At 35.5% G+C, this 24,288-nt stretch overlaps 1 protein-coding gene and 1 long non-coding RNA gene across 3 annotated transcripts in view; one reads left to right on the top strand and one right to left on the bottom strand.

Moving 5' to 3' along the window:
- The window catches only part of OLFM3 (olfactomedin 3), a 17,790-nt gene extending 4,152 nt beyond the window's left edge, over positions 1-13,638 (bottom strand). Inside the window, exons 1-4 of one of the 2 annotated variants that reach the window (XM_003208652.4) lie at positions 13,491-13,638; positions 9,023-9,169; positions 7,109-7,264; positions 3,121-3,340 (exon numbers count right to left, since the gene is read on the bottom strand). In XM_003208652.4, coding sequence (XP_003208700.1) covers positions 3,121-3,340; positions 7,109-7,264; positions 9,023-9,169; positions 13,491-13,619 — 652 coding nt within the window. In that variant the 5' untranslated portion in view covers positions 13,620-13,638. Of the gene's footprint in view, positions 1-3,120; positions 3,341-7,108; positions 7,265-9,022; positions 9,843-13,490 lie in introns of those variants that run through there. The other variant, XM_010715638.3, reaches the window with a different exon arrangement.
- LOC109369211 lies at positions 2,713-24,288 on the top strand. Its single transcript, XR_002117927.1, has 3 exons — positions 2,713-2,852; positions 16,779-16,833; positions 21,351-24,288. It is a non-coding gene; the product is annotated as an uncharacterized LOC109369211 (long non-coding RNA).

The raw sequence follows: 24,288 nt of genomic DNA, 5'->3' as shown, positions 1-24,288 counted from the left end.
AATAAATCTCTCTAAATTACACTGGGAATATTGCTTTGAGAGTGCAAGTACCACTGCAATCAGTAATTGTATGCTTTCATTAATACCTTTTTTTGTCACTGATACACCAGCATTTCTTTGGATAAGTGGAATTTTGTAATCTTGAACTTTTTAACAAAAAGTGTTAATGCACAACATAGCTGTATTTTATATAGCTATATTTTATATAGCTATATATATTTTTATATTATATTTTATATAGCTATAGCCGCAAATGAATCCAATTATGTCTTTGTACTTCAGTAAATAACTTTTTACAGGTATTTGCTTCTCTGAATGTTTTTTTTTTCATTTTACTAAACAGATTGAGACCCTTCTATTCTGTCATAGGCTTACTGTGCAATCTTCATTCTCTCACACAAGCATACCTTTCATGACTGCCAGTGAAGGACCTGTACGTGCTTAATTCAATATACACTTGCGGTATAGGCAATCATACAGACTTTCTCTACATGTTTAATTTCATGTGCTCCATTTTAAAGTTTCATGGCTAAGTTTTTGAGCAGTTTTAACCTGAGCTTTCTCCTGTTCCAAAGTGAAAGAGTGAGTTTCAGTCATCACAACTGCTATGGTAATCATGAAATCTAAGGGACAGTAAAACAACTGCTTATTGTATGCTAATAAATATTGAAATTGTTGCCAGTGTAGATAGAATATCTCCTCTAAGTGTCCAGGACAATACAAATAATACATTATAATGATGAAAAGTGCCTGCTATGGACAAGAATGGAAATTAGTATTACACATGCAAGTTAGGTAATTATATTATGAAATGCAACAAAATCTGTTAAGGTTCAAGCTAGATCCTGCGTAACACTGTGGCCAATCTGCCTTCTGCTGCCACAGGCTTCGAGCCATCAGAGTGGCATGGGCAGTCACAGCTGGGTCATCTCTTCTGGCATATATGGCTGGAATGCACAGAACAATTCTTCAGGAGCTGTTCACAGTAAGCCTAAATTAAGCTGGTTTTAAACTACTACATAGGATTAGGGCAGAAATTTTAGCACCACTATTAGTAGAAGAAAATAAAAGTAATTTAAGCATCTAAGCCCAATTAGCTAAGTCTGACCCGTGGCTGCCTCGAAAGGCAGGCTTTCCTACTTTTTATTGCTGAGCATGCTGGTACGTGGCAAGGAATAACCCTTTGGCCAGTTTGAGTCAACTGTCCCAGCTCTGTTTCTTCCTAATCTTTTCCCCCACCTGTGACCCCTCTCTGAAGGGAACATTGGGAAAAAGAGAAATTGTTGAGACTTGGCAAGCACTGCTCAGCACTAGCAAAAACATTGGTGTGTTGTCAGCACCTGCTTAGTCACAAATCCTAAACAGAGCAGCAAGTGGGATGCTATCAGAAAAGTGCATTTCCTCCTGACTAGAATTGCTATGAAGATTTTAGAGAGTGTGAAGGAGAAAGGATGTCAAGGGAAGCATCCATTTATTAGGAACAGGTTATTATGTTTATCTTTAGTGTGTTGGTGGCATGGATGTGCTCCGTAATTAATAAAAACGCTCTATTGTTCATGAACATATATTTAATATGTGTAACTTTTCTACATTAGCACACTGAGAGAGAATATGCTGCAGGAGTTCAGAATATCTGAGGGGAAATGTGGTGAAAAATTAAGGAAGTAGTTAAACATCTGAGAAGAGAGTCCTCCTATGAATACATCTGGTCATTCTGATGTCAAAAATACCTGTTCTGTACTGTAGTCACTTTACTATTCACTTTTAAATGTATATGATATGCCATAAAATCAAGGAAAAATAAGATACTCATTAAACATATAGTGATGGTCTTTTGTTGCCTGATGAGCTTAAAGGAACACTATCTGAAAATACTATTTATGATTTTTATTGCTTGCTGCAATATAATAATGTAACTATTTTCTCCTCACTGCCTTCTGCCAGTGCAGTAATATGCTATTCTATGAGTATTGAAGCGAAAACAAGACTTGAAGAAATTTCTGTTTGACAAAGTCTTTCATGCCTATCATCATGGTGCTATTTCTACTTTAAAATGAAGACATTGAAAATAAATAACTTAAGAGTGTAACCTAACCTAGATTTTTTTCATTCTGTTGCCTCACAAAAAGCACTGCCTATAAAGTTAATTATGTATTTCATGTCACATATAGCCTCTGAAGGTAAAACATCTCATAACTGTTTACTGAGATAGTGATCACAGGAAGGAATCTTAGAGCTTCTCTTTGATTTATGTTCCTTCTTAACTTAAAGTATTTATTCTTTCTCTGTAGCACCCAAGATTTCAATAGTGATCCATTCAGGTCTCTCAGAATGCCTGGATGTCTTTTGGGTGCATTTTTGCGTTATGGTTGTGAAGTAGGTAGGTACTAGTTGCCCTTATTTGGGTAATGAAAGTTAAGGCTGAAGCTTAATAATTCTTCAGATATCTAGTTTTGGTAGGTAACACTGATCTAGTGATGAGTTTTGGAGGTGCTAAACTTTGACTTGTTCTAATTAAAGCTAGTACAAGAGAAATGAAGATGGAGGGTCCCTGATGTTGTGTGGTGTTCCTGATAGACCGACGCTGTATTTTTTTAGAGAAGTCATGCTTTATTCCTCTTAGATGTAGTACTAATTATGTTGTATTGCATATTAAAGAATGTCTTAGCTGTCCTAGTACTGATACTACAGGTCTAAAGACAGTGCAGTTGGAGTGCCCTCTCAGACGTCATAGCGAAATTTGCATCATTATTATGATGTTGACCAAACTGGTTCCATTCTACTTTCAACTTCAAAATAGGAATATCTGCCTGAACTTTTTAGAAAGAATCTTTGTGGCTTTCCCACCAGATGTAAGGGTCTTAGATTTAAGTTGCTGATTTTTATAATCTTCTGTCATAATTCCTTTTGTAAGCAGTAGGATAGATGTTTATCTAAGATATGTTAATGCAAATCTATTGATAGGACTGTCCTTAAGATGAGTTACTCTTGATATTTATTAGTATAGCATGAATCAGGATATGATACGGTCTTTCACTGTGAAGGAAAATTTCTTTCTACTGAGAAAAATTATGAACATTCAACAGAGGGATCAAATCATACATGAAATTTTAAACTTACTGAGCTTTTTCATGCAGTCTCGAAGCCTTGTTTCTAAACTGAGCACCCTCTGATGTAGTTCGTCATAGTCATAAGCACCAATTTCTTCCTGAATACCAGTGAGGACAGTAGACAGATTCCTAATTTCCTCCTTGAACTGGGTGATTAATTTGGCATCAGTTTTGTATTGCTCCAGAACTGGGATCAGTGGCAGGAGCTCATCCATCTTTTCTTTCAACTCCTGTTAAAGGCAATCGGATGTGTGTTAGAGCAGTTTAAAGGAGTTCAGTCCTCTCATTTTCCATTATATAATATTTATGCCTAATTATTAAAATGACTTGAAAATGATTATTGATTTTAGCCACAGATCTATTTTTGTTTGTTTATTGCAGAAGCTTTAGAAACCTCAGAATTAATGGCAGTAAGCAGTAAATAGAATGCATGAGAGAATAGTTTGTTTCTGCCGTGTTACATGATTAGCTTCAAGTGATGTAAACCAAAAATGTTGAAGGTCTGACTTTCTATCCAGAGGGTATAAACTCCCAACTTACTGTATTTTTCTTGAGAGAAGGTGATTAGGCTTGAACACATAGTAGCATCAAAGATGTCATACCTGTTTTTATAGCAGATAAACTGTTAAATTCTATTTCACTCCTTAGAAATACTGAGTTCATTTCTTTTTTAACGTCTATTGAGCCCTATTTAGTTCTGATCTGACCACAATCATATATATCTCTTTCTTCTGATGCAAAAAATATCCATGGTTCTTAAACTGATTAGTATTTGTCATGCAGGTACATCACTAGGTGCCTTTGAGCTTCCTCTATTTTTTTTTTTTTTTTGCTCTGAACTATTGCAAATCATTTTATTGCCATGTGCAGTCGGTGTTACGTTGCCAATCCTATCCTTAAGTGTTTATTAAAGAAGTAAGGCTTCACTTGGAGTCTCTGGCTGACCCTTTCGCAGACTTCGCTGTCATGTTCTTTGAGAATTTCTCTGGTTACAACCTATGATGCCTAATCATTCTTTATGTTGTAATTATTTTTTGAAGAAACAAATCTTAATGTTTATTAATGTTTATTAACTTAGGTTGCTTGAAGTGTTCTTTTTCTTTCTTTCTTTTTTTTCTTTCTTTTTTTTTTTGTCTTGGTCATTGTTGTATAGAAAGCCTCAAAGAATCCTTGAAATCAAAATATTTTCTTTTATGAGAAACATGCAGGTTTGTCCTTTATGTATCAGCTGTACACAGAGATTTGCATATCTGTTTTTAATTTGTGAAAACAGCAGGATGTCCATGAGCTTAGGGGAGATGTGAGACTGGGCAAAACAATAAAAAAAAAAAAAAGGTGGAAATGGAGACGTGTTAGGTTCTAGTATTAGGTGATAATAGAGATAGGGAATGGATAAGGACACCCAGGGAGAGGTTATTGTGAAGGGATTAGAAAATATAGCCCTGAAGGATGGCTGGAATGTAGTCAGGAGGTTAAAAGGGAAAGCAGAAGAGAACTAGATGGAAGTCTAAGCACAAGGAAGAGTTGCAGAAGCAAATGTAGTCAGAAGTTAGCACAATAACAAATGCATGAAGATGTGTGTGCAGTTATTTAAATATCTTGTATTAGAGAATGCCATAAACATAGTAAAACATTTCAAAAATAAATAATTTGATGCCAAACAAAATGCTTTGCTAATAAGGAAATATGAAAAAAGTGGATGAGATTGGCCATTACAAATGGTTGAAAATCTACCTCTGAGTTTTCACTTCTCAAGCAGGTTTGAAAATCGTTTCAGAGGTATGCAGCATTTATTCATCAGTCAACTAATTTATCTGTTTAGGCATTAACAATTCCTTTCATATTGGAATTATTATTTGTTCAAAATAAAGACCTACATGTGGTGTTCAAAAGGGTATTTTGCACACAGGTCATTTTAATAGCTAGAAATTAGCATTTTTAATTCAAGCATAATAATAGTTATAAATGAATTAATGAGAATCAGGGGTTTCCTTTTTATCTTTGATTTTGTTGTCAGAGGATCTTCAAATTATGCTTTAATATCTGAATTATTAAGTTCTTCTACAGCTAAAACTATTTTTATTTGATTGTTCTTAGTAAAAGCTCAGTTTTAGTCTACTTTATCTGTAAAAATAAAATAGTTATGGTTTTCTTGATGACAGCAAGAGTAGGCTTTGTGGGAAGCATAGCTTCAGAAGCCAAAGTTTTTATTTAATTTGCAGATAATGAACTTAGGCTTTGGTACTGTGAAGCCATAAACAGTCAAAAACCATGAATAAACCATGATAGAAAAAAACGAAAAGATTGTAACTCAGCAAAATGTGTATAAGAGACACAGTGAATGCATGAATGCTGATTTCACGTAAGTATGACCATATGCTCAGGTGTGACCTGGATCAAATATATACTCTGGCTGTCATAAATATGGAACCACAACATTAGAACATCTTACTTCAGTAAATGATGTAAAGATGATTTAAGTGTTTATATTAAAAAAAAACAAGTGTCTTCTGACACTCCCTAACTTGTTTCTATGATGGTACAAGAATTAAATTGTATTGTAGTATGAAGGGTGGTAGACATATCCTTAGTGCCTGCTAATATGATAGGTAATTAATGCTATGTTAAGAATGAATTTGTCTCAGTTGAGATAAAGGACTGGAAATTGAGTAGACTGAAGTTTAGAAAGCTAGCTGCATATGGTGCGATGTTGACCTTTCAAATTATTCTGTCATTTAGATGTCTAAAAATCTGTTTTGTCAACCTGGCAAACTGTCAAATGCAAGTTAAATGACTGACCAATGCAAATATCAAATATTGAAAAGGTCAGTACTGCAGAAATCTACTACCTTTGATGTCAAGCATCAGACAGTCAATTTAGATATTTTGTTCCCAAGTAAGTTTAGAACAGGAATCCAGAATATATAATGAATATATAATGATGTTACAAAAATACGGTGGTAGTGTAGCAATGAGTGATAAAAGGAAAAAAGATAGACATTTCTTACTGCCTGAAAAAGAATGAATGTATGTGCTCAAACTCTAATATAAAGAGTGATGAAAGAAAATAGTAAATTTGGTAGTCAGATCATTAACGTAATAATTCCTGATATTACTGTTGGATATTCAGTATATCTGAAAAAGAAATTATGTAATTATTTACCTCAGCATTGATTAGAAAACTAAGTCCATTTTGTTTCATGAATACTTAAAAATATATATACTTGGTTAAAAATGGTTTAGTCTGCAGAATGTTTTTTCTAGATCCTATCTTGCAGACCAGAAATATCAATTTATTATACCTGGTATTCATAGAACATATTTTCTTCTTGTATCTTTTTTTTCCTTAAGAGTATTTCAGATAGCTTATTTCAGAGTATACAATGAATTTTTTGTGAACCTTCTAGTCAGGAGAAGATTGGCACATGTGGGTTTTTTTTTTTTTGGTCATTAAATTCCCTGGAAGTCTTTCTTTAATCACACAGATGTGACTAGGAATGATTGCCCTCTTCCCCTATCCCAAGCTCAAAATAGCAAACATTTAGATATGAAATTAGATCTTAACTGTACTGGATAAAAATTACAACAACTGATTTATTATTGGCTTTCTTTTCTTCAGCTGCAGTAAATATCAGGTAACAGAAAAAGTGCAGAACTCTCTACTTATTTGTTATTAATTTCTTTGGATCTTCCCATTTATCAGTGTATCTTGAATGAACAATATTTTTTCAGTATGACATGCACATTGGTACAGAAAAAACAGGATTCAGTTTCTAGGGACATTTTTCTAATGTTTTAATAATTAATAGTTACTTCCTAGCACAATTAAATTGAACAGAGCAAAAGATTATCATCATAAAGGAAACTTTATTATTCTTTTATTTTTTAATGTTGCTCTTGTATGAGCATTTCAAGCTGAGATCTTAGCAATCCATGCATTGCTGCTTAGTACATTGCTTCCAGCAGGCTTTCAAAGTTATTGGTAAAATAAAACCTACTTGAAAATGCTTTGTCATTAATGTCTTCCGATCATCTTCAATTTGCCGAAACTTGGCCTTCAGCCCTTTCATTTGTGTTTCCATTTTTAAAACATACTGGAAATCCCTCTGAGTCCGTAGATTTAAAACTTCAATAGATTGGGACATATTCTGAACCTGTTAAAGAAGAACACTCTCTAAATGCACTTTTTCTGTTGCTTTACTTTTTATTCCTGGTTAAGTAGTTAAATGTCAGGCAATAAAATGTGCTTATAGCAAGGCTTTAGTTGTGAGTCATTTATACCACAGTATAAGTTTTAAATTTCATAACATGACAGTACAAAATTTGGGAAACAGGGCTAACAGAGGACTAGCAGGAGTAAGATCTTAGAGCCACTAGGGATTTTGATAATTTCTTTGAGGTAGGGGGGAAGATCCTCTCAGCTCGACTTTTGATGGACTGGAAAAATGCTGTTAAGCATGGGAGTCTACTAGTTTACTTTGTCTTCTGTGGTCGGTGCTGACTGTTCTTCACAGGGTTCTATGTAGCATGTGTTTTCTTCCAGTCACTTGAAGAGGGACGGGACTAAAATTTGGATAGGTTTGCTGAGTGATTTTTAGCTTGTAGGTTCTGATAGAATAATTCAGTAGAAGGAAACCATGAGATTGTCTAGATGTAAGCTGGCGCTTATTGTTAAATTGGTATAAGATTAGAAATGTTAGCCAGTTGTCTTAATGGTAGAAATACTTTTTAATAGATGAGAAGTGAATGCATAGGCAACTTTTGTATGTAGGGCAACTGACTTTGCAGCTGTTGCTGGCACTTCCACTTGCCTTCTTGGTAAGGCAAGAGCTTTCATCTAGAGTAAATTTATATTTTAACAGCACTTATTAAGAAAGCGATGCTTTTGCCAGTTTTAAAAAGAACACATTTTTCAAATGCAGTTATTCTTTTCTAATAAGTATTCTGTTTCCTTCCTTGTTTCAACATTTCTCTGAGAAAGGGAGTTGTTAATTTTTGAAATATTTCTAAAACTACTTAGCTGCATGTCATGCTATGGACTCGGTCAAAACCTGAAATTAAGTTTCCGCTGAAGTTCACAGAGCTTTATGGAGAACAAATCTGCAGGATCTGGCATTATAGTAACACTGGCATGATTTTTTAGCTAGAACAATACTGAAAAAATACAATTGCTAAAAATGTTTTTTGTCTACATTGTATGTTGCTTTCTGCTGCTGCTGTTCAACTATTCTATCTCATACTCAGAGGTTATGCACTACAACCACTACTGACTTAACTATGCAGAGAATGAAGGACAATAGTTTGTGTTTTCATGGTTGCAGCATTTTTTTTTTATTTTTTTTTTGGTACAACATAACATTAGTTATAGTTTTAGTATAGACAATAGTGGATGGTACTGGAAGTAGATCTTGGGTTGTTTGGGCAAAATTTGCATAACCAGAGAACAAAGTAGATAGTAAATGAAAAAATAATTAAAAGCAACTTAGCATATTTCTCTTCTGTGTGGTCTGCTTTGATCATGCTGTCCTGCCTATATTTCATTATTAGTTGATGTGAGGCAAGGAATGACCTTCAAAAGACATAATCGAAGTAGAAGCTGTAGTTCAAACCCTCCAACAACTAGGTAGTTTGAGGTGGAGTTTGTAACATTCAACACGGGAAAATCAGTCCTGACTATGTGTAAGGAGAACTTTTGGGAGGAATGAATAAGAGAAGATGCAACTTCAGTTTGCTAGGTAAGTGGCTTGGGTTGGCAAAGGTATGCTATAACGACAACAGAAAAACTTGGGAAGGTGCTGAAAACACTGATAGGAGACATACCCTGAAGAAATAGTTTTGTTAGATGACAGAAAGAAGTGGATTTTTGTGGGAAATGTATTGACTACAAGAAGGAGTTCATTGGGCAGACTTACCTTCTCTAGCAGCTGTCTAAGTTGCCTGCTCTTAGCATCTCTTGAACACAGGTTTTGTTCAGGTGCAACAACTGTACAAATGCAGCGGCCATCAGGATCCTGGGCTGAACTATAAACTTGCCACCCTTCCTTGGGACTAATCTGAGTCTGAAACACACAATAGTAATAATACAAATGAAGGGAACGGAACTGATTCTGTTGTTTGAAAACACTACCTATTTTGGTTTGGTTTTTGCAATATATATTTGCAGTGAGGTTCCTCCTAGTCATTGCTCATTATTCTCTTAACTATTTATACTGGTGATTTTGTTCAGATTTGTAAGAGTTCTTTAGCAGTATGCTGTAAGCATTGTTTCCAGCGCGGATGAGAACAGTTTCCTGCTTGGGATTCAGCACAAGCTGGTTGATTTAATTCTTTGCAGAGCAATGTTTCGGTTTTTCATTAACAGAGAACAAATATGTCCTTTCAGCCTGAATGACTTTTACTTTAGACTAATGGGAACAACAAAGACAGAAAAGAACAAATATAAAATCCCAAAGAGAGAGCACAGTATGTGTGACTCATGCAATAGGAAGATGGCTTAGAAATGATTCTGGATGGGAGTTAGAAGTTTGCTCTTCAAGATGCAGTACAGAAAACTGTTCTCCATTGACTTGAGCTGTGCTCACACTAAAGGGAGAAGGCTTGCTGCAGGGCAGCGCTGAGAAGTGCCAGATTAGTTTAAATGGAGAGAGGTAATGGTAGACATGGCATAATGCAGTTAAAACACTGAACTGTGCTTCACTAGGACACAACAGTTCTGGAAATTCCTAGCATTCCTTTAAAATGCCTTTAAAGCTTGGGTGGCACTTTGTGAAAGTGGTATCTGTCCATTTAATGGAATTTATGGAAGTCTTAGAGTGTTGGAATGAGACTATGTAATCAGATGACTGAACTCAGGTGAGGGAATGAAGATTAATGGACACCAGAAATATTTTTCTTTTCTCAATCTGTAATTTAAAATTATTATTAAGCATTATTTTTCCTAATAGTACAGTATTGACTGAATTTTATAGTTCCTAATAGATAGCTCTGAAATATTTCTGGACATAGTTGAAATCAATTACTAATTATACTATAAAATTGCACTAATTGTCAGCATGAAGAGTGATTGTTAAAACTAGCAAGCTTCTATTGATGCATAGCAAGAGGAGTAAGTTGCGTAACTCCTCATCTCAGAAAACATGCAGTGTCTCTATAGACTGAAATTAGTAGGGGAGTTAGCATTACTTCTCTGAGAATCAATTCGGTGTTAGAAGGCAAACTTTTTTCCCTACAATGACTGTTGTGAGGAAGCCACTGAAGATGGCAGTGATCTCTTCTACTGTGGAATTTAGTGAAAAATGCAGTGGTGTTTCTCTGTTTTGCAAGGAAAAAGAAGGCATAAATGGATGACTGTAAATAGGGGACAGCTAAACTTGCCTTAGAATTTGCTAGAAAGGCATATTCAGTGCTAAATGGTTCCACTTCTATGATGCACTTAATTTTTAGGGCAAAAGGAATTTAGTTATACATGTATACAAAAATAAGAATCAAACTTACAGCTGGAGAGGTATTTTAATTTGGTTTTGAGCAGATACTAAAACTGCAGGCTGGAACAGCTGAAGCTCATCAAAGCTGGTAACCCTTGCAAAGTGTAAGCTCTGTTCACTCTATGAGTTTCTATGTTTCTGTGTAGAACTGATGCCCAGACAGCATGGCCATGCAGGAACAAGATTTTGTTGGAGTTCAGGAACCTAGAGCTTGTGATAAGTCCTATAGGACAGGAATACTCAGTATGATTTGTGCAAGATTGTGATATTTGTGATATCTATGTTAAATTCTATATTTAGATTTTACTGCATTCAGTTTAGTACATCAGTGAATGAGTATAGTTCAGTGGAGAATGGATGAGGCAGCACCATCATGCACAGTCTATAGTGAAGCAGTTATAGTCTAGGCTGTGTTGTCAATGGAACTTAATGGTTCTGATGATGTAATGTGTCTGGTCTAAGAAAAAAAATTATTGATCAGCTCAACTTAATTGTGACGATTAAAAAAAAGTTCTCACAAAAAAGAGACCTTCAGGCACAGAATGAGTGTGCTATGATAGAATACCTGTGCGGAAATGAGCGCTGAAGTCACACCGCCAGTATAGGCTGCAGTTCTTTCTGGTAGTCTCTGTTTACCTGTATTTATCCCATTAGGGTTCCTTTGTTAAGTAGGATGGGTTGTTATTTTTTCTTTGCTTTGCCCTTTAAGCCCTATATTAAGCAGAAACCACTGTGGGGGAAAATCAAGCAGGCATCAAAACCTGAGGAGAGCTACTGAATCTAATTTTTAAGATGCAGGCTTACTCTTGACAGGCCTTAGAAAACAAATGAGGAAAGAGATAACTGGCAAACAGCAGCAATGATATTAAATCATACTAGTTCTTGGAAATTCGGAGAAAACAGAGGCGTCTCCTCCAAGACTGCATTAATCTGGTTTGGCAGGCTGCTGTGCTATGCAATCACTTAACTCAAAAAGTTGTACTTTTTTCACTTGCAATTGGAGATATTCTTTTAGAACTGTAATAGGAGCCTCCACTGGTACTAAGTGACAGGACAAATCGCAACATGTATATTTCATATCTTTGCTTAGATATAGACAGTATTTGTCAATTTGTCCTGTGACTTCAGTCCAGGGATGGAGGCACTGTTGGTGAGGAGGCCTGTTCCCCTGACCTCACCTCATTGTTCTGGTTGAGAGGAGGAGAAAATGTTAATGAAGATGAGGTTTTACTTCGTTTTCCTGACATTTCTGAGCTGTATATATCCTAGAAGAAATCTTCGGGAGCACTGCTTACTCTGCTCTGGTCACTGGGGGAGCTGACAGTAGATGACAGCAGCTTGGTGAACAGTTAGTGATGACTACAGCATTGTCAAACATCTGGGACATAAAGTCTGTCAGCCAACAGCTGAAGTTAAGGGAAAGCCTGAGATGCTTGGTTATATGCCAAAACCCCACCAAACTGAAGATTTTCCATTTTTTTTTTTTTTTTTCCTATTTGGCAGATGATGCCAAGCTCAGATAATAAGGATTCTATGATTGTGTCCCTGGATCTTAGGGCATTAGTGCTAGCTCTCTTGAAACATGAAATGTGTTTGTAACACTTACTTAATGAGTGCAAAGTGCATCACTGAAATAACTCTTATGAGGCCTTTGTGTAATTTGTGTTTTTTTGGAGTGAAGAGAAGCACAAGTTCACACTACTTTGAATCTGAACATGTAAGCATATATAATGATAGATGTGTGTGTGTATAACTATTTATGCCTACATTATATAGTAACTAGGGTAAAACTCTCAGCTAGTCAGTTGCAGCTTTAAACTTGGATTTAAATTAGGGAACCTTATTTCTTGTTATATCATATTGCCACCTGCACTCTAGTTCACTGGACGTAAGTTACATTGAAAGAAAATAAAATGGAGCTTTTCCTCATCTGCTCAGCTTTGTGCTACTCTAAAACATAACAGAATTCTTTCTTACAGCATAATTACGTTTTAAGTAGCAGCATTTAAAGCCCAATGTAGTGACTTTCTGCAGTAATGCTTTTCCTGCATACCTATGTTCAATTAAACATTGATTAGTAAAAACATCATTTTTGTTTACAGCTAAAAAATTGAAGTCTGAGTATAGCAATCTCCTGTACAAATAGTGAAATTTACATTTTACATAACACACTGTTATATAAACATCTGACTGCTGTTAACATATAGTGGTTCACTAAACATTTGGAAAAATTATGTTTCACTTCAATTTATGAATACCAGTATGGTGTTCCCTGTTGTCCAATTAAATGCTTGCTATTTACAATTTTTGTGAATAGCTAATCACAGGTTTTCTGTATGTGGTCTTTAACAGATGCTGCTATATAAGATCATCAGCCACACAAACTGCTATTTGTGTCATTTGTAACTTGCCTTTCTAATTTTCTGATACCCAGCCTCCTAGTACCAATTCTGTTTTGTTTCTAACAGTTATTTGTTTGACTGTGCTCCAATAAGGAAAAACGTATAGCAGTATCCAAACAAAAATCAACAAGAAATCTGCTGCCTGAAATCTGTTTTCTTTAATAATGCACTACATTTTTTTCTGGAGCAGTAAACAAAGGAAAAATGTCTAGGCAAATAAAATGGTGCTGCTGTACTATTTTTAGCATTTCACCCTCAAGATGAAAACATTTTTTTCATAAATATTTAAGGATGTTACTTGATAATCTTCTTGTCCATAGTAAGACCACAACATGCTCACCAATTTATGATGCCCAAAGAGTAGCATGCATTATGTGAAGATAGGAAGGTTAGTATTAAAAAGATTTACAAAGAGGCAACGGAGTAAAGCTTTTGTTAGCACTTAAATTCTAGTTCAGCATTAAGATGGCTTGCAACACATCACAGCTACTTACTAGAGTATCTGAAGTGGGTAGTCTGGTGGTATTTAGTCCTACCAGAGATGGGAGAGTTTGGGACATCCAGTTAGAGATCATTGCCATGGTACTAAGAACAGCACCAAGCTTCAGCAGTGGAGGACTCATTGCTGTAGAGCTAATGAGTTTTCATAGTGACTGATTATCATCCCGATGCAGGCTGGCAGTGAGAGGCGGGACTGCAGCACACAGCAGCCACAGAGTGAATGGAGAGCGAGGAACTCAGATTGAATCATCCATTAAAGACTCAGATCCTTATTTGCTCTCACTAACAAATACTTTATGACTATTTATTTACTACTTTTGACTACAATTCTGATCTTGTGCTGTCCCCTTAATAGTCATTGCTGTTTTCAGTGGGAGATGGGATGGGTGAATTACCTCTTTATAGGTGCTAGAAAGTCAATTAGCACTTAATTGGTTTAGTCCTTCCAGAATTGTATGTATCCCAATCTGAAATTCAGAAGTATAATCACAAAACCAAGCTGAAATAATCCCCATCTCTCTATTACTCGTGTGGCAGAAATATGCTCAGGAATATTTCAGAATCTGATACAGGAACTATACATGTCCCAGACAGAAGAATGGGGAGAGCTGTCTGCCTGCACATGGAACCACAAAAGTATTCTCAGAAACCTTTCCAAATATTCCTTGATTAGTTGATCTCACATAAATTACAAACATTCAGTGACTTCATAATCTGAAAAGATTGTTACTAAGATAATTGTTGTTTGTAAAAGAGTAATGAAGTAGTAGAGGTTCATTTTACTCAGTGTTTCTGTTAGTGTATGTGTTACTCTAATGAGAATTATTGCATTACAAGGCTGGCAGGCTCCATATGTCTCCACTACCATTTGGGTAGGAACAGAAAACAAACTGTGGGTTGCTCGTATAGCATTTGGAGGATTCTTTTGGCTCTAATCTGCTGTTAAATTTGCTGTTCTCTAGTGCTGTAGAATGATCTCCACGGTCAGTAGCAATTTATCTTTTTTAGAACTTAGTAACTGTAGGGAAAAAAAAAGAACACAGAAAAGGAGTGTGGAGATTCTGTATCATTGTACTGTTGGTGTAGTTACAGGTTTTGTTTTTTTTTTTTTTTTTGAGAATTAGTTTAAAAAGAAGAAACACTGAACAAGGATTTATAATGGCAGTTATTTCAGACAGAACTTGCTTGAAAATTTGCAGAGACAGAATGCTGCGTTTGTTCCCAGAAGTAACCATGGATTTGATATGTTTCTGAATTTGGACTGTCTGCACAAAAGAAACCCATAGTGAAATTGAAAGGGTTGCCTTTTTCTAAGAAAGTGCAATCACAAATGCATTTATTAAACTTACTGTAGTCCTGCAAACACTTTCACTGACCCTCAGAGCTTGTGCACCAAATGTAGGTTAAACTTTCCCAACACTCATTTAGAACTACTTCATTACTGTTATTTATCGAAAACATAAGGAAAATTAGTTTTTATAAAAGAAATAGAAAATCACATTGGAGACTGCCAAGTAATTTTATAAGGGATCCTCAAGCACAAAGACTTGGTAACAGAATACATGGTGAAATTCTCTGTATCCCAAAATGTAATATTTTCTGGCTAGACATTTAGCAGATGAGCTGCTAAATGTTTTAGATACTCAAAAAACCACAGTTCACTGAAGAGGTACATTTGAAATCTGAAAGAATTAGTTTATTTTCTTTATACAGATGCAGCACAGAAAAATAAGTTTTTTGCTAGCATCCCTAAATAAATATAGACATGACAAAAATCAGCTTACTCACTGAACTGAAAACCTGCTGACTTGTGATTGACAGTATTGCTCCTAGATATATCTTTAAAGATAGTGTAGCAAGAGATGCTCCTCCAGGTTTCTTGACTGCTTCTAATTACAGATTACCATACAAGTGGTATCTGGATTCCCATGGTGCTGAAGTTAGATCTGCTACAAGTGCATAAGGGCTTTCAAGCACATTTGCACTGCAGTGCAGTGATGCAATTGCAGAGTGGAGAGAGAGATGTGACTTTGCTAAAGCAATTTAGCCTGAGGATTGGTGTTAGGGTAGCTTACACTGGAAAGCTGCAAAAACGTCTTTCTAGGACCTTAAATATTTGGTGACTGTGTCCTATACTGCCGCAAATTGATAACCTTGTTATCACAGCTGAGGTGTGATAAACTTGATACAATAAAAAGTAGTTACCATCAGTGTTAGAAATATCAACAAGGCAAATGTCCTGAAAGTCATCAATATGTGAATGCACATAAATGCATGAACAAGTTTAACTATCTCCCAGCTGGAGGAGAGAAGAAACAGTGATAGTAAGAAAGAGAAAATAGAGATGATCAGGAGTGGTAATTTAACTCTCATGTAAACTCAGAACAGTGTGCTTAAAAAAAAAAATCTTAGTCCAAAATAGTTCATAGAATTCAAAATCACGTTCTTGGGTATACGCTATAAAAAATAGTTTTATTTGGTAGGAAAATATATTACTTTCTACATAAATACTCAGCCTGAAACCTTGCATTTTATGCAGAAAGATCAAAGTGTTTGTGCACTCATGTCTCATATCTTAAATAGCTTCCTTTGAAGAAAAGCAAAGTCAGTAACCCTAAACCTCAGTAAGTTAGTACTTTGACAAGTTAGGTTGACAGAGTAAGCTCTTGTGCAGACATCAAAGCTTCCTTTTGTACTGTGGTCATCTGTAGGGTTTAGTGTCTTCATCTTAACATCATATATTCCAGTGGTGACTCCGTAGTAGGCTGAATTCGGAAATGTGTCACTACAGTAGTCTTGTTCCTGGGCACTGCTGGTTTTTCAGGTAAGATGAATGTGTGTATATAAGCCAAAGTTCTTGGAATCTGAACAGCAATTAAAATTTTTGGTCCACCTTCAGCACTGTGGAAGTGCCTTTGCCCTTTCTATTCAATTCTAGTTCTCTGAATTTAGATACCTTGAGAAATCTCAAGCTGTTTCATCTAACACTACATTTATTTATTTATTTATTTATTTTAAGACAAACCTTTGGCTTTGCAGCATCACTTGAATATTAATAGCCAGGTTCTTTGAGCAGATGGGAGGCAAGTGTTCTTCCAAGATTATATCCTTTCACCAGCCTCACTTTTGTGACATATTACAGTCAGGCATCTCCACTGATGGTACGTGCGTCAAGAGAAGGCTTACTATAAGACTGTTCTATCCTTGTCCATGCTCTCAAGGTGCCATTCTTTCTGAAATAGCCTTGGTTACCCACTTTTTTTTTCTTTTTCTGGCTTTAGGATAACTCTTAACTGCCTTTGAATGAAGGAAGAAGTTCTTGGAGAGCATTTTCATGTAAGTGGGCATAGTTCACGATGTGAATTGCTGGAAATGAGGAGGAGGCTGGGCAGTGTGCATTAGAAAAGTTGGCAGTTAATTGAAAGTGGTGGGCAAAAAGTGCAAGGGGGACTAGCTGAAGTGAAAATATTATTTTTCTGGTTGAATTCCTGCCATCTGAATTTTCAGTGACATTTATATTGTACTCAGTATTATCTTAAAAGCTTCCCCCTCAAATGTGCAATATAAAAACAGTGCTAGACGTAGAAAAAGAATCACCCTTCTTTGTTCTCTTGATTTCTCTGGGTGATTATTCATGTTCACTTAAAGAACTTAAAAACAAAACAAAACAACAAAAAAAGAAAAAATAAACAAAAAAGAGGCATCTGCTCAGAGCTTGATGAAAAATTCTGCTGAGAGCCCTTTACGTCTCAGCGGAGGCTGATACTCTGCAGGCTTTGGAGAACCTCAGGGTGCCTTCTCTTGACATGAAGAGCAACAGAATAGGCCAGTGTAATGCCATATGCTCCCAGGCCTGGCGTTACTCAGGTTTGAAATGATACTGCAATTTCCGTGTTCTTTTGTTACGGGGCTCCATATAAGGATTTACATATAATCTCTCCTGTGATAATCCTCATGCTTAATGCCTTTGATCACTTGTAATTTTTTTCCCATTTTCAAAATATGTATAATTCTATTCAGGGAGAGAACAAACCTCAGTGCTGTACATAGCTGAGGTAGCTGGCTTTCACTTAGAGTAAATTTTAAAAGAAACTTGGTTCTCAGGTATTCAGAAACTGAAATTCACTGTGAAGGTAGAAAATATAATCCTGGAGATGAGCTAGAGCCATGAAAATCAGTGGATTTGTTGTAATTGAATAAAGTCAGTGTTTTGGATGACTCAGTGTAACTGTGTGGCGGAAAACTGAGATGATGTATTTACTGAGAACAGCAGCCCATCTACACCCTGTGAAAGTGGTCGGTTTAACTGAACTGTCTTGAGGTCGGGCAGCCAGCACTTACAGGGAACCGGCCCTGTTTTCTGAAAGTCAAGGGTGAAGTGGCTAGGGGATTAAATGGCAAATGTTTAAAGCCTTGGTAATCCTGTGTTCTACAGGATTATCAACATTCAGAATATGAGAATAGTTTAACTGAAAGAAGGACAGATATAAAGAAGGAATAGATATTTATATCCAATGTTAAGGTAATTAAAAAAACGACGTGTACATGACAAGATGTGGGTTAGGTACTGTTTCAGTAAAGGTGGTCTGATTTTGCCATTCTGCAATGTCAGAGGTGTAAAACAGAAGTAATTACAACAATCTAATTTGCCAAGGTTTATCTTTTCTGGCATTAAATACATTACTGACTACAAAATCATTTTTAAAGGCTCCAAGGGGTTAAACCATGAAAGTAAAGAGTATCAAGATGAAATTGGGAGGAAAAAAAATATATATATAAAAAGATACATCTTAGCCAATTTATCAAAGCACTAGTGTTGAAGCAATTAAATAGCAATAGGAAAGTGCCTTCATCCATCATTGTTAGCTTTGGAAATCAGTTTTAGATTTATAACTAGGATAAAACAATTTAAACTCTCTGTAAAAGAAGATCATGTGACAGAAATAGGAGAGGAAAGAAAATATTGCAGAGGTTGAGTGGGAAGTGGAAATCTGAAGAAACTGCATTTCATGGGTGCTTCTTTTTCTGACTTTTCACTTTTGATGGACTAGCAAATTATTATTTGTTTTCTTATGAATATACCACATAGTCTGCCACAAATAAAAAAATGAGTGATTCCAGAGAGAGCCTACCTCAGTCACTGCTTTGGCATGATTCAGACTAGATGAATGTCATTGGACTTTTTGCAAGAAGTAGGTGTTTTTTCTTTAATGAACCATTATGTAGAGGAACAAAAAAGGGTGAATCTCTAACTTGAAAACATGCTTTCACTGTGGAATCTTTTGCTCTCTGTGTTCTTATTTCTTAAAGGGTTTCTTGCAGGTAGAGGAAGGAGGGGGTTACAGGAGTAAGGAAATCAAATATTAGTGCATTCCTTAAGTCAGCAGTCAGTAATAACAAGAAAAGTTTGCACAATGCATAAATCATGACAGATAATTGTAAAGACATTGACTTTGTAAATAGAAATAATAAAATCATTAACTAGCTGTAGCATCTTTTCTCCTATTTCAGACTCTTTAGGAAACAAACTTTTGCAGATTTAAAATTTGATGCAGTGAATGACCATTTCAGGCAGAAGGCTGTTAATAATATATATTTTTTCTAAATCTCCGCTGGGAGCTTTGCTTCTTTTGCTACCACTTGCACATTTTACAGATAATATAAGCCATTTCCTGAAAGGATCTTCACCAAAAGCCAGCTTGAATTTATGCTGAGTTTTCATGGAGGAATATGGACATAAACTGTGCTAAATTTCAGATCTGGAGTAAATTAATTAAATGGCAGTCGCTTTGCAAATGTCTTTTGCTCATTATAGTCGACTAATTTGAAACAGTGATTGACAAAATGTGAATTGCATGATTTGCCCAAGAGACATGACAATTTTTTGGCTTGGATAAATTATTAAGTTCTGCCTCTGGACAATGAGATTTGACTCACTGATCAGTGTTCTAAGAGATGAGTTATTCTATGAGATGAGTTGAATGGAAACTCAGTCGAGAAAGTTAGTGATGTGCATGTTTTTACATCTGTAGTATGACGAATTAGGAATATTCCAGTTGGCCAAATACTTTTCAGCTTTGTAAAGTGGTTGGATGGGTGCATTGCTGTCTGCTTGGTATGGACAGGTGTCAGCAACTTAAACACAATAAATGCCTTCTTGATCCTCCCCAAAAGGAAAAAGAAAGCTTTGGGTAACCGGAAGCATATCAACAATAGTGTCTGGTGGTGCTGCAGTTCACTAGAATGAAGTAGTATCTAATTTGATGTACTTAAAAATAAGGACTGAAGTACTGTTCTTTGTTTCTGAAAATCTCAGAACAAGCAACCCAAAAAATAAATAAACAAATAAATAAAATTGAACCATCTTCTTTAGAAGTTATTAACTAGACCGATAGATTAATTTTAAAAGTTTAATTTCTGATTTTTAGCACTTTACAGAAATAATTTTTAGGAATCCAAGCAGGTGACGTGCAAAAGACTTCAATTAAGTGCCAATAACATTTGTCAGAAAAATGATTATATTGCTTATTAGGTGACTTGAAGCAGCTAGAAGAAATAGTCAAGCTTTGGGTTAGTTCCAAGTATCTGAAATAGTAGCAGAAGTTGCCACAGAAGCAATAACAATCTTCAAAAACAACTGTTTATTAAGTTTTCAGATTGTTCTTGATAATTTGAACTTGAAAATGAGCTCAAGTTCCCAAGAAATCTTTGAATATATCTTTTCCCTAGTGATATCAAAAAGTGAGAGTAGTAAAAGAATAGGTATCTTCACAAGCCCTGCCATGTTTATTACACTGTTACGGCTGTACCCACAGTACTGCTACAGTGTGGAAGCCAGAGCAATGCTAGCTGCTGTTCCTTAATCATGACTGTAGTACTTCCAGTACTGTCTTTGAAGTCACAAATACAAGTAATTCATTTTAGCAATGGTACTTGGAAAACAGGCTGCTTCAGAATTGCAGTACGTGTCTGTAAAGTAATCGTCAGCTTGATATTTAACAGCAGAATCAGAAGGCAGACTGTCTTCCATGACCCTGAGGAATGTTCTTTGTAATAGAAGATGTTGAGAAGCTGAGATCCCCTACTATGGAACACAGAGTAACTCAGCTTAGGTAATTTAGCAGAAGTGAAAAGATATTAATTTATGCTGTCTGAAGGACTAAGCAGAATCCTTCATAGCACTGTCATTCAGTGTGACATTCAGCAGAATTTCATTGTGTTCAGACAAAAATAAAAATTCTGGTCTGAAAAAATGCATATATGACAGCCTACAAACTCCTGGAGTACATTCAGAAAAAACACACCAGGGACTCTTCTCTAAATATCAGATCTTGTAAGAGTTGTATTTAAAAAAGGATAATCACTACATGGTTGCTGTATGTAGTGATATTTTTCATTACAGAATAGCTAAAACTAGACTGCAGTAGGTGTTGCCTCCATGATTTCATTTGAAAATGTTCCATCATTTCTTTCCTTAACAATATCTTCCACCAATGTGAAGTGTGGGGAAAAAAACCAACCAAACTCATTGATTAACTTTAGTAACTTTGCAAAGAATACAGAAACTTTAAAACATAGAGAAGGACAAAGCTCAACTATTTGGAAATGCATTGAAAGGGAAGTACATTTTATTGAAATTGGTTAAATGATTTCTACTATACAAACAAATGAATTAAGGACTATATATCAAGCTGATAAATGTGCACAGAAAAATGGAATTTCAGGAGCAGAATAAATATAATTTGCAAGGATATACAGATGATTTAAAACATGTGCAATAATAAATCTCTTAAGGATCAATAAACAAAAGTTGTGTTATCATGGTGACATGGTTCTATTTGAATTTCTTCTAGGCAAGGGGAACCTGAAAGAACAAAGTCATGGTAGATAAATGCCATACATGCAGACGTGAAAATGGATGAGGAGTTACAGTTGTTAAAACAAAGCAAAACTGGCTACAAGCAAATCTATTGGAGACTGTCAGAAACAAGTAAGGATGGAATACTAGCTTGTGTGTGGTGAGTTGTCAAGTGATAGTTGGCCATAGAAAATGTGGCTTGAGATTTGTTTAAAACAATCTGTCCATGGAGATCTTGTTAAATGAGTTTGCTATAAGAATAAACATTGTGGAATGCTACCTTTTAATTAATTGTTGGTTTGTTAAAGAAACAAGACCCTAGGTTTCAGATGACTTTTTCTCCATCTCTTATCAGTGTATTTGATAAGTGACGTGATGACTTTGTACAAATTTTCAGCTTATTTTAGTACATGGATGTAAAATATTCCTGTAACATAGATTCCCAGATCTAGATCTCTCTTCAGATCTCAGAAAATTCAGACATGGCTCTAGATTTTCTATCTGCATTAGGAAGGTGTAGACTTAGATTTGCTGAAGTCATCCCAGTATGGACTTTCCTAATGATTCCTTGAGAAAAACTATATAAATAATTTTGCCTGCATAGACCTAATTTTGGCTGTACAATAATTTTAGAACTGACCGCAAAACATTGAAAAACAGTATCCCAACGTGTTTCGTGATTACATTCATTTCTCTTACAAATTCCCAAGGTATACAGTAAAATCTGATGGCTTTAAATCTCTTAAGATGATTGTCACTCCCAGAAACAAACTAAATATGTTGCATTTGTAAATAGTTACTCTGAAATACAAGATATTGTAATGAAGATCATTTGTGTGATGCTATCCTTTCTCAATGAATATATTTAACTTGAAATATTCAGGAAATGAAATGATGGCAAAAGTAAGGCTATTTTAAACTGCTTTTAGTGGGTTAAAATAGCGTTTAATTCAGAAGGTATTGTTCCTATGTTACTGCAATTTTATCTTCTCCTAGACTCTATAAGGATTCTAGAGCCAAATGAAACTAGTATGAGAGTGAAGTTTGGGAATCAAGAGCTTGAGGAGATGAATCACAAGAATGGAAAAAATTTCTTTATTTGACTCAGAAGTGAGGTATTAGAAGTCAGACGCACTAAGTATGCATTCAAGAGAATGAATGGAGTCTTTAGTGCAGCTTGCTTGGCAGTTGTGAGAATGTAATTATAACGGCCTTTTTAGTAGGGTGAAAATATCTATGACACTGGCTTAGCGATGTAGGCTTTCTGACTTCATAGTCTAGTGCTTACTTCACAAGATGCTTCACTTTTCCTTATTAATTAATTGGAAACAGCATTGTTTCGAGCCACAAAATGCAAGTACTTCTTCATTAGATTAAACAATTTTTCAGGAGTCTGATAAACAGAAGAGGAGATAAAACTGGCCCTGCAGTCTACATGTGAAGAATTTCAAATTTTAAATATAAGGTAACTATAGGGAAGATAATCAAACATATTACCCATCACTTAGTCTGGAGAAAATTGTTTGAAATGACCACACAGACCCTTTAAAAACGCAATAGAAGCTGAAAGGACTGACAGTTGCTAATATTGGTGTTTTGGAAAAGAAAAGCATCCCTGAAGGAGAATATGGCTTATCAGATGTTGGAGGACAGATGATAAATTCTGTATTACTTACAGCCATTAGTTATGCCAAGGGCATATGAACTGCAACACAACTATAACACAGCATCCTGTTTTAAGCATTACGAATGTAACTATTAGGATAAAAGCCCTCCAGCATTCTGTACAGACAGTTACATTAATGCACAAAGTCAGCGTTTAGTAATTATGAATAGTCCAAGACAATTCACAATCTGTATTTGTGCTGTAATTTATTTGGGCTTGTGACAGCCTGCAATCTATTGTAAAAATGAGGAAAAAAGGAAGAATACTATGTAGGCAAAGATTTACAAGATTAAAAGAACAACTATGGAAGAAGAAAGGTATTATTGGGTATTATCCCAATAAAAATAGCATATTAAAATGGAAATAAATTTACGTAGTAACAGAATAACCTGAGATTTAATGGATAATTCTTTTCAACTAGCAGCAATCGAGGTAAAGAATTGAGAAGCAGTAGGAGTATGAGCTTATACCAATCAGTGGAACATAATAATGGAAAGCCAAATGAGCTAATGTTCTCTGTCCCTTATTATAGTGGCCCTTTTAAATAAGATTTTTCCTCAGTCTAGTATAGTATTCCCACTAGGTAATATATTAACAGTCTACCAGAAGAAAATTACTGTATTTGAAAATGGAGCTCTTTCACATTGAGGGAGATTGAAATGGAAGAGTAAGAAGTAAGACTGACATAATTCAAGAAACAGACACTTTCTGGTTTCTGTTACAATGCACTGGGACTCTCAAGCTGTCCTGAGCTAGTTGAAAATGAATGCCTCGTTCATGAAGAGATCTCTAGGCTATATAATATGGCTCTCTTGCTCACTGTCTTTGTGGTCCTCTGAGATGATCACTTGTTGGTACTGTAGGCTTCAGTCAGATCTGATTTATGTTATGATGAGCAGGTTCTCCTGCTAATGCCAAGATTTTGGTAGTGCAAGAGATTTATGGTGATGTTAGTCCCCCAGTCTTATACTGGATACGTGTCAGTGGTTTCTGAAAAACAAACCTGTAATCTTTAGAAAATTGCAGCAAAAATGACAGGTTCTAGTGCTGAAATACAGTTTAGGAGAAGAAGGAGTGCTGTGTAACTCTTTCCTCTGAGTTTCTTAGAAACAGTGTTTGCACGTTACCAAAAATCTTGTGTACAGTGGTGCTCTTTGATGTTTTTTTTCCCATGCATACATTACTACCCGAATCTCATTTACTTTTATTGAAGCATGAAGAAATTCAAATATGAATAAAATTCAAATATGAATAGTACCCAGTTAAA

This window comes from Meleagris gallopavo, chromosome 10 (genome assembly GCF_000146605.3).
Source record: "Meleagris gallopavo isolate NT-WF06-2002-E0010 breed Aviagen turkey brand Nicholas breeding stock chromosome 10, Turkey_5.1, whole genome shotgun sequence".
Taxonomy (NCBI): Eukaryota; Metazoa; Chordata; class Aves; order Galliformes; family Phasianidae; genus Meleagris; species Meleagris gallopavo.
The sequence above is the reverse complement of the archived record's forward strand: the minus strand, read 5'-3'. Positions and strand labels throughout refer to the sequence as shown.